The sequence below is a fragment of the Papio anubis genome, chromosome 4, assembly GCF_008728515.1.
Source record: "Papio anubis isolate 15944 chromosome 4, Panubis1.0, whole genome shotgun sequence".
In the NCBI taxonomy this organism is placed as follows: domain Eukaryota; kingdom Metazoa; phylum Chordata; class Mammalia; order Primates; family Cercopithecidae; genus Papio; species Papio anubis.
In genome coordinates this window covers 136,543,067-136,552,682 of record NC_044979.1, presented here as the reverse complement: position 1 = coordinate 136,552,682, position 9,616 = coordinate 136,543,067, and the positions used below count along the sequence as shown (strand labels likewise).

General features: G+C 48.8%; 1 protein-coding gene across 1 annotated transcript; it reads right to left on the bottom strand.

Moving 5' to 3' along the window:
• Positions 1-227: 227 nt before the first annotated feature.
• On the bottom strand, positions 228-3,146 carry CCL26 (C-C motif chemokine ligand 26). The gene is made up of 3 exons (XM_003895861.5): positions 2,840-3,146; positions 2,624-2,738; positions 228-487 (listed from the first exon to the last, which is right to left on the bottom strand). Exons 1-3 carry the CDS (start codon positions 2,910-2,912, stop codon positions 391-393), a joined length of 285 nt encoding a protein of 94 aa, XP_003895910.1. The 5' UTR covers positions 2,913-3,146; the 3' UTR covers positions 228-390.
• Positions 3,147-9,616: the final 6,470 nt, after the last annotated feature.

Here is a 9,616-nt window from a genome sequence, read left to right as displayed (position 1 = left end):
TAAACTTATTCCTCTAAATAATGTTAAAACATTCACCAAGCATTTTCCCAAAGTGTCTTAAAATTACCCTTGCTTTTTTTTTGCACAAACAAACAAAAACCCAAGGCAGAATTCAGTATCAGGGTCCGCTTGGGGGTTGAGGACCTCCCAGGCAGCCATGCATACTGAATCAGTTTTCTTTCCTTGAAGAAAACTTGGGTTTTATGGACAAAGAATGTTATGAAAAGTCAACTCTATGAAGAACCTTTATTAAAATATCTCTGGGAGAAAACACCCACTCCTCCCCAGCAGGCCCATGGAACCTTCGGAAAAGATCCTGCAGGCCCCCCCCCTGAGGGCTGCAGAGCCAAGAGCCGGGGCCAGGCATCCTCGGATGAAAATTCAGCTGAGTCACAATTGTTTCTGAGTTTTCAATAAAGAAATGTATCTTTGCACCCATTTTTTCTTTGGATTGGTACAGACTTTCTTGCCTCTTTTGGTAGTGAATCTGTGAAAGAGAGACATGGATAAGTTAGTATTGAGACTCTTTGCCTCCTGGGATGGGATAGAAAGGGAAGGAGGGGCGGTTCCCTCACTAGTCTTCTGGCCTTGCCACAAACCTGTTGCTGTCTGTCCCTGTCCCCTCTTCTCCTGGGCCTTGCCTCCCTCCTCTTTGCTACCTTGATTTCCACTGGAAACTATGCCTCCAGACCCACCTCTCCCAGGTGTCATTTACCATTTTCCACCAGTTCTAGCCTGTAGCATGTGACCTGCACCAGGATACTTAATTTTTTTTTTTTTTTTGAGACAAACTCTTGCTCTGTTGCCCAGGTTGGAGTGCAATGACGTGATCTCAGCTCATTGCAACCTCCATTTCCCAGGTTCAAGCAATGCTCCTGCCTCAGACGCCCAAGTAACTGGGATTATAGGCACGCATCAGCACGCCCAGCTAATTTTTGTATTTTTAGTAGAGATGGGTTTTTGCCATGTTGGCCAGGGTGGTCTCGAACTCCTGACCTCAGGCGATCTGCCCACATTGGCCTCCCAAAGTGCTGGGATAACAGGCGTGAGCCATCACACCTAGCCTTTATTTTTATTTTTATTTTTTTTTGAGACCGAGTTTCACTCTTGTTGCCCAGGCTAGAGTGCAATGGTGCGATCTCAGCTCACCGCAACCTCCGCCTCCCAGATTCAAGCGATTCTCCTGCCCCAGCCTCCCGAGTAGCTGGGATTACAGGCATGTGCCACCATGCTTGGCTAATCTTTTATTTTTAGTAGAGACAGGGTTTCTCCATGTTGGTCAGGCTGGTCTGGAACTCCCGACCTCAGGTGATGCACCTGCCTCGGCCTACCGAAGTGCTGGGATTACAGGCATGAGCCACCATGCCTGGCCTATTTCATTTTTTTTTTGAAACAGTTTCTCTCTTGTCACCCAGGCTGGAATGCAGTGGCACGATCTCGACTCACTGCAAACTCCACCTCCCGGGTTCAAGCGATTCTCCTGCCTCAGCCTCTGGAGTAGCTGGGTTTACAAGCCTGTGCCACCTCGCCCGGCCGGTTCTTTCATTGTAACAGAACAGCTTTATTGAACAGAACAGAACAGTTCCTACGGCACATACAGTTGACTCTTGAACAATACGGGTTTGACCTCTGTGGGGCTACTTATAGGCAGCCTTTTTCCAACCAAAGGAGGATGGAAAATACAGTACTCAGTGATGCAAAACCTGCATAAATGCAGGGGAAATTGTATGCCGAAATCCTGGCACCAATCCCCTGTGGGTACTGGGGGATAACTGTAATTCACTCTTTTTTTTTTTTTTTCCTTTTTTTCTTTTTTTAGGGATGAAGTCTGTCTGTGTTACCCAGGCTGGAGTGCAGTGGTGCGATCATAGCTCACTGCAGCCTTGGGCTCCTGGGCTCAAGCAATTGTCTAAACCTCCCCACCGTGTACAGCTCCATCCATTTAAAGGGTATAATTATAATTCAATGGTTTTTTATTATAGTCATAGATTATGCAACCATCACCACAATCAACTTTAGGATATTTTCACCACCCCAGAAAGGAACCCTACACTCAACATGTTATTTAATTGTTAACCACATTTTCAAGGTTATTCATCACAGCTGATGATTCCTGAACTCCTTACCTCACATGAGTTTATTAAAAGTGGGGGTTGGCTGGGCCCAGTGGCTCACACCTGTAATCCCAGCATTTTGGGAGGCTGAGGCGGGCAAATCACCTGAGTTCAGGAGTTCAACACCAGCCTGGCCAACATGGTGAAATTCTGTCCCTCCTAATAACACAAAAATTAGCTGGGCATGATGGCATGTGCCTGTAATCCCAGCTACTTGGGAGGCTGAGGCAGGAGAATTGCTTGAACCTGGGAGGTGGAGGTTGCAGTGAGCTGAGATCATGCCGTTGCACTCCAGCCTGGACAACAAGAACGAAACTCAGTCTCAAAAAGAAAAAAAAAAAAAAAAAAAAGAGTCAGGTTCTTCTACCTGAAGCTCAGAGTCACACTTGTTAGTGTGCAGAGGGGATTTTCCAGGTTCCCATCCTAAGGCTCATCCTGGGGGTCTGCCCAGCACCCATCCTGTTCCATGGCTGACAGGGTCCCTGAAAGCACATCTGAGAAATACTCACATTACAGCCTGCTGGGAGCAGCTGCTACTGGTGAATTCATAGCTTTGCACCCGGGTCCAGGGAAGGGACTTGTGGCTGTGTTGGAAGCAGCATGTCTTGGCTATGTCAGTCCCACCTAAAAATCAGGGAGAGGAAGGGCTTTGGAGACGCTCCTTTCCGTCCACTCCCAGGAGGTCCGGGAAGGAACCCCAGGAGGGGAATGGGCCAGCTACGTACGTGTGGCAGTTCCAAGGTGGAGACTCAAGAGGGACGCCAGGATCACAGCAGAGGCCATGGACAGGTCCATCATGATGCTGCAAATCAGGCCCTTCACAGGTTTCTCCCAAACTGCTCCTGCCTGATCCCCTTTTATGAGGCTGAGATGGCTCTGAAAACAATTCCAGAGAATTTTGTGGTTGGGAACAAAAGCAGCACTTTTGACCCATCGAAGGAAAAGCAACCTAACACTCGTGGGAAGGAAATTAGACAGCAAAGAAAGATAATCTGGGGCCGGGCGTCACGGCTCACGCCTGTGATCACAGCACTTTGGGAGGCCGAGGCGGGCGGATCACTTGAGGTCAGGAGTTCAAGATCAGCCTGGCCAACATGGAGAAACCCTATCTCTACTAAAAACACAAAAATTGGCCGGGTGTGGTGGCAGGCACCTGCAATCCCAGCTACCCCGGAGGCTGAGGCAGGAGAATCACTTGAACCTGGGAGGTAGAGGTTGCAGTGAGCTGAGATGGCACCACTGCACTCCATCCTGGGCAACAGAGTGAGACTCTGCCAAAAAAACAAAAAAAAACAAAAAACCAACCAACCAAGCGACAAAAAAACCAAGTGACAGATGGTAGAGATCCCTTTATTGAATTCCATCAACAGGGACAAAAAAGGAAGAGAATTTGGGAGAAAAGCAGAGGCAGGCAGGCCCCAGGGAGTCTGGTTCCCAGTGCTGTTGGCTGAGTCAACACTTCCTTGTTTAAAAAGAAAAAGCAGAGGAAATTAAGTAATATTCCAGTGAACTGAGCTAAGTGACTTTATAGCACAATTGGTTATTGTAGATAGGTTTTTGGCTCTTGGGCAAAGTTTTGTTTGCTTATTTCCGTGTGGAGCTCTGGATGGTCTCAAGATGTGAACACAGAGTAGCCCAACCTCGACAATGGATATTTAAAAACACGGTCCAGGCAGGTGCCAGCCCATCCATCTTCTTGGGGAGACACCGGCAGGGCCAGGGCTGGCTGGAGGCATTTGAGAGATCTCTTCTAACAGATCCCAAACCTGACAGATCATCACAATCACCTGACGCTTAAAACAATACACAACAGGCCGGGCACGGTGGCTCAAGCCTGTAATCCCAGCACTTTGGGAGGCCGAGACGGGCGGATCACGAGGTCAGGAGATCGAGACCATCCTGGCTAACACGGTGAAACCCTGTCTCTACTAAAAATAAAAATAAAAAAAAAAACTAGCCGGGTGAGGTGGCTGGCGCCTGTAGTCCCAGCTACTCGGGAGGCTGAGGCAGGAGAATGGTGTAAACCCGGGAGGCGGAGCTTGCAGTGAGCTGAGATCCGGCCACTGCACTCCAGCCTAGGTGACAGAGCGAGACTCCGTCTCAAAAAAAAAAAAAAAAAATACACAACAAATGAAAAAACAAACAACCAACAACAACAGCAGCAAACCAACATATATATATATATATATAGTCAGAGAGGGAGAGCCTGGCCGATATGGTGAAACCCCATCCCTACTAGAAATCAAAAAAAAAAAATTAGCCGGGCATGGTGATGGGCACCTGTAATCCCAGCTACTAGGGAGGCTGAGGCAGGAGAATCACTTGAACGCAGGAGGCAGAGGTTGCAATGAGCCGAGATCCCGCCATTGCATTCCAGCCTGGGCGACAGACCAAGACTCTGTCTCTAAAAAGAAAAAGAAAAAAATAGAGACGAGGTCGGCCGGGCACGGTGGCTCAAGCCTGTAATCCCAGCACTTCGGGAGGCCGAGACGGGCGGATCACGAGGTCAGGAGATCGAGACCATCCTGGCTAACACGGTGAAAACCCGTCTCTACTAAAAAATAGAAAAAACTAGCCGGGCGAGGTGGCGGGCGCCTGTAGTCCCAGCTGCTTGGGAGGCTGAGGCAGGAGAATGGCGGGAACCCAGGAGGCGGAGCTTGCAGTGAGCCAAGACAGTGCCACTGCACTCCAGCCTGGGCGACAGAGCGAGACTCCGTCTCAAAAAAAAAAAAAAAAAAAAACAATAGAGACGAGGTCTTGCTCTGTGGCCCAGGTTGGTCTTAAACTCTTGGCTCAAGTGACCCTCTCACCTTGGCCTCCCAAATTGTTGGGGATTACAGGCAAGAGCCACCACGTTGGCCATACCTGGTCAATTTGAATTTTTTTTTTTTTTTGTGGGGCCAGGTGCGGTGGCTCACGCCTGTAATCCCAGCACTTTGGGAGGTGGAGGTGGTGGAGGGGGATCGTCTGAGGTCAGGAGTTCGAGACCAGCCTGGCCAACATGGTGAAACCCTGTTTCTACTAAAAATACAAAAATTAGCCGGGCTAATTTTGTGGTGGCTCATGCCTGTAATCCCAGCGACTTGGAAGGCTGAGGCAGGAGAGTCACTTGAACCTGGGAGGTAGAGGTTGCAGTGAGCCAAGATCGCGCCATTGCACTCCAGCCTGGGAAAAAAGGGTGAAACTCTGTCTCAAAAAAAAAAAAAAAATTGTAGAGCTCAAAAGTTGCCAGGCTGGTCTCAAACTCCTGGTCTCAAAGCAATCTGCTCACTCCAGCCTCCCAAAGCACTGGGGTTATAGGGGTGAGCCACCACACCTGGCTTCAGCCAAATTTTTAAAAGAACTTAACAGAACTTTGTGATAGTCAGAGCTGTCGTAGGTGGGAAGAGGATAGATGGTGAGTTGCCTGTCACTCAAACCAGGCAGAACAGTCTGGATGATCATGAGAGGGTGGTTTGTTTATGTTTTTGTTTTTGTTTAATTGAGATGGAGCTTTGCTCCTGTTGCGCATGCTGGAGTGCTATGGTACAATCTCGGCTCACCGCAACCTCTGCATCTCGGGTTCAAGTGATTCTTGTGACTCAGCCTCCCAGGTAGCTGGGATTACAGGCACATACCACCACGCCCAGCTAATTTTGTATTTTTAGTAGAGATGGGGTTTCACCATGTTGGTCAGTCTGGTCTCAAACTCCTGACCTCAAGTGATCCATCCACTTCAGCCTCCCAAAGTGCTGGGATTACAGGCATGAGCCACTGCGCCCAGCCGTTTGTTTGTTTTTTTGAGACAGAGTTTTGCTCTGTCATCCAGGCTGGAGTACAGTGGCGCGGTCTTAGCTCACTGCAGCCTCCACCTCCTGGGTTCGAATGATTCTTCTCCTCAGCCTCCGAGTAGCTAGGATTACAGGTGTGCACCACTGTGCCTGGCTAATTTTTGTATGTTTAGTAGAGACAGGGTTTCACCATGTTGCCCAGGCTGGTCTTGAATTCCTGACCTCAGGTGATCTGCCCACCTTGGCCTCCCAAAGTGCTGAAATTGCAGGCGTGAGCCACCCCACCCAGACTGTTTTTTCAAATTAAATAAAAATTAACTGAGTATGGTGGCATGTGTACCTGTAGGCCTGTCTACTCAGGAGGCTGAGGGAGGAGGATCACTTGAGTCCAGGAGTTCAAGGCTGCAGTGAACTATGATCATGCCACTGTACACCAGCCTGGCTGACCAAGCAAGACTCTGTCTCCTCAAAAAAACAAAAAATTATTGGTCGGGTGTGGTGACTTACCCCTGTAATGCCAGGACTTTGGTAGGCTGAGGTGGGTGGATACCTTGAGGTCAGGAGTTCAAGATGAGTCTGGCCCACATGATGAAACCCCATCTCTACCAAAAATACAAAAATTAACCTAGCGTGGTGTTGTGTGTCTGTAATCCCAGCTACCTGGGAGGCTGAGGCAGGAGGATCGCTTGAACCGGGAGGTAGAGGTTGCAGTGAGCCGAGATCGTGCCACTGCACTCCAGCCTGGACAACAGAGTGAGACTCCATTTCAAAAGGAAAAAAAATTCTTCTTTGACTGAAATCTATATTCCCATTTCTTCTACCTGTTGACCCTGTTCTTTATAAAAATGCTTAACTTGTCTTTTTTTTTCTTTTGGAAGATAAAAGGAAATCGAGGCTTGGGCAGATTTGAAGACTGTTCTTTTTATTTCAGTTTCTCTAGCAGGCCCTGAGACAAGGATTCTGGTGCAAGTCATTTATTTGGGAGGTGATTCCATGGGAGCCCCAGGAGAGGAGGGGGAAACTGAGGCAGGGAAGCAGAGGCAGCAACGCAGGGGGAGTTATCAAGCAGGTCATGGCATGAGCAGCCAAGGAGATCTGGGAGCCTGTGCAGGGCAGACCTCAGAGCTGGCTTAGCGGGGCGGGGGCTCAGGTACCCCCCAGTTCCCTGCTGTCACTGGTTGAAGGCTGTACCCCACACTCCTGGCTTGTCTTATGAGCAAACTGAGGGTTCTCTGTGACCAGGAACAAGGCCCTCAGGAAGAGTCCCCAGGAAGTGGCCTTTGGTTTACAAAAGCGACCACTGAAGGGATATGGGGAGTTGTCCGACAGTATCCACTGAAGCCATGATCACGTTTGCCCCAGATGTTCTCTTCTTTAGGCTAAACTTTCCTTTTTTTAATTTTTTTTTTCTCTGAGATTGAGTCTCGTTCTGTCACCCAGGCTGGAGGGCAGTGGCTGAAGCCATCCTTCCACCTCCCAAAGAGCTGGGATTTTGGTGATGACTGCCACCCCTACATGGCCTTCTTTTTGAGATGGAGTCTGCGCTTTGTCATTGGGTTGGAGTGCAGTGGCGGGATCTCAGCTCACTGCAAGCTCCGCCTCCCAGGTTTCGCCATTCTCCTGCCTCAGCCTCCCGAGTAGCTGGGACTACAGGAGCCATACCTCCGCCCGGCTAGTTTTTTGTATTTTTTAGTAGAGGGGTTTCACCATGTGTTAGCCAGGATGGTCTCGATCTCCTGACCTAAGTGATCCATGCGTCGGCCTCCCAAAGTGCTGGGATTACAGGCAGGCCACCACGCCTGGCCTACATGGCCTTCTTACAAAAAGACTTTATATGTGGATTTAGAGAGCCCACGCTGGCAGTATGTCCTCCTCTTCACTAGTACTTCTGCAAAGGCCCTATTTTTTTTTTTTTTTTTTTTTTTTTTTTTTTTTTGAGGCGGGTCTTGCTCATGCCCCAGGCTGGAGTGCAGTGGCAGCGATCTCGGCTCACTGCAAGCTCCGCCCAGTTCCGCGCCATTCTCTGCCTCAGCCCCTCCCGGTAGCTGGGACTGCAGAGCCCACCTAAGCCCAGCTGGTTTTTGTATTTTTAGTAGAGGCGGGGTTTCACCCCTGTTAGCCAGGATGGTCTCGATCTCCTGACCTAAGTGATCCATCCCGTCTCGGCCTCCCAAAGTGCTGGGATTACAGGCTTGAGCCGCCACACCCGGCTGGGTCTGCCATGTTGGCTAGTCTTGAACTCCTGGGCTCAGGTCTCCCTTGGTCTCCCAAAGTGCTGGGATTACAGGTGTGAGCCACCACACCCAGCCAAAAACCTTTTTTAATTACCCGGGGCTGGGCATGGTGGCTCACTCCTGTAATCCTAGCACTTTGGCAGGCCGAGGCAGGAGGATTGCTTGAGGCCCGGAGGTGGAGGTTTCAGTGAGCTATGATCCCATCGCTGCACCCCACTCCCACCCCCCAAGAAAAAGAAAGAAAAGAAAAAGAAAAAGAAAGAGAATGGCTGAGACGTAAACACTTTACGAGAAGGAAACCCACATGGTAAATATAAAAAGCAACTTGGTTTTATTAGTCATCACAGAAATACACGTTTAAACCACAATGTGCTAGTATTCACACACTCACCAGAATGACTACAATGGAAAAAGATGGAAAACACCAAATGTTAGTGAGGAAGTGTTGCATGGCAAGTCATACTGCTGGGGGCAGTGGAAAACTGCTGACAGTTTTTATTAAAGCCAAACATACGCACACTCTATAATCGAGCAATTCCACTCCTAGGCATGTACCCATCAGAAATGTGTTCATGGCCGGGCGCGGTGGCTCACGCCTGTAATCCCAGCACTTTGGGAGGCCGAGGCAGGCGGATCACCTGAGGTCAGAAGTTTGAGACCCACCTGGCCAACATGGCGAAACCCCATCTCTACTAAAAATACAAAAAATTAGCGGGGCGTGGTGGCGGGCGCCTGTAGTCCCAGCTACTCCGGAGGCTGAGGCCGGAGAATGGCATGAACCCGGGAAAGGGAACTTGCAGTGAGCTGAGATCACACCACTGTACTCCAGCCTATGCAACAAGAGTGAAAGTCCATCTTAAAAAACAAAAACGTGTTCCTACGTCCACCAAAAGACGCGCACCAGAACATTCATAGCAGCATTATTTATAATAGCTCCAAACTGGGAACGACCCACATGTGTGTCAATAGCAGAATGGAAAATAAATTGTCATTTATCAACATAATACAATACTATTCCACAGTGAGAATGAACTACAATTACACACAACTCACAACCTAATGCTGAGGGGAAAAAGCCAGATATGAACCAGGTGTAGTGACTCACACTGCTAATCCCAGCACTTTGGGAGGCTGAGACAGGAGGATCACTTGAGCCCAGTAGTTGGAGGCAAGCCTGGGCAATATAGCAAGACTCCATCTCTACAAAAACTAAGAAAAATTATCTGAGCTTTGTGGCACATGCCTGTGGTCCCAGCTACTTGGGAGTCTGAGGTGGGAAGATTGCTGGAGCCCAGGAGTTCAAAGCTCGGGTCTACCCAACAGAGTAAGACCCTGTCTCAGCGGGAAAAAAAAAAAAAAAAGCTAGATATGAAAGAATAATATAGGATTCCACCTGTGTAAAGTACCAAACCAAACAAGCAAAACTAATGTTTTTTCTTTCTTTCTTTTCTTTTCTTTTTTTTTTTTTTTTTTTTTTTTTTTTTTTGAGATAGAGTCC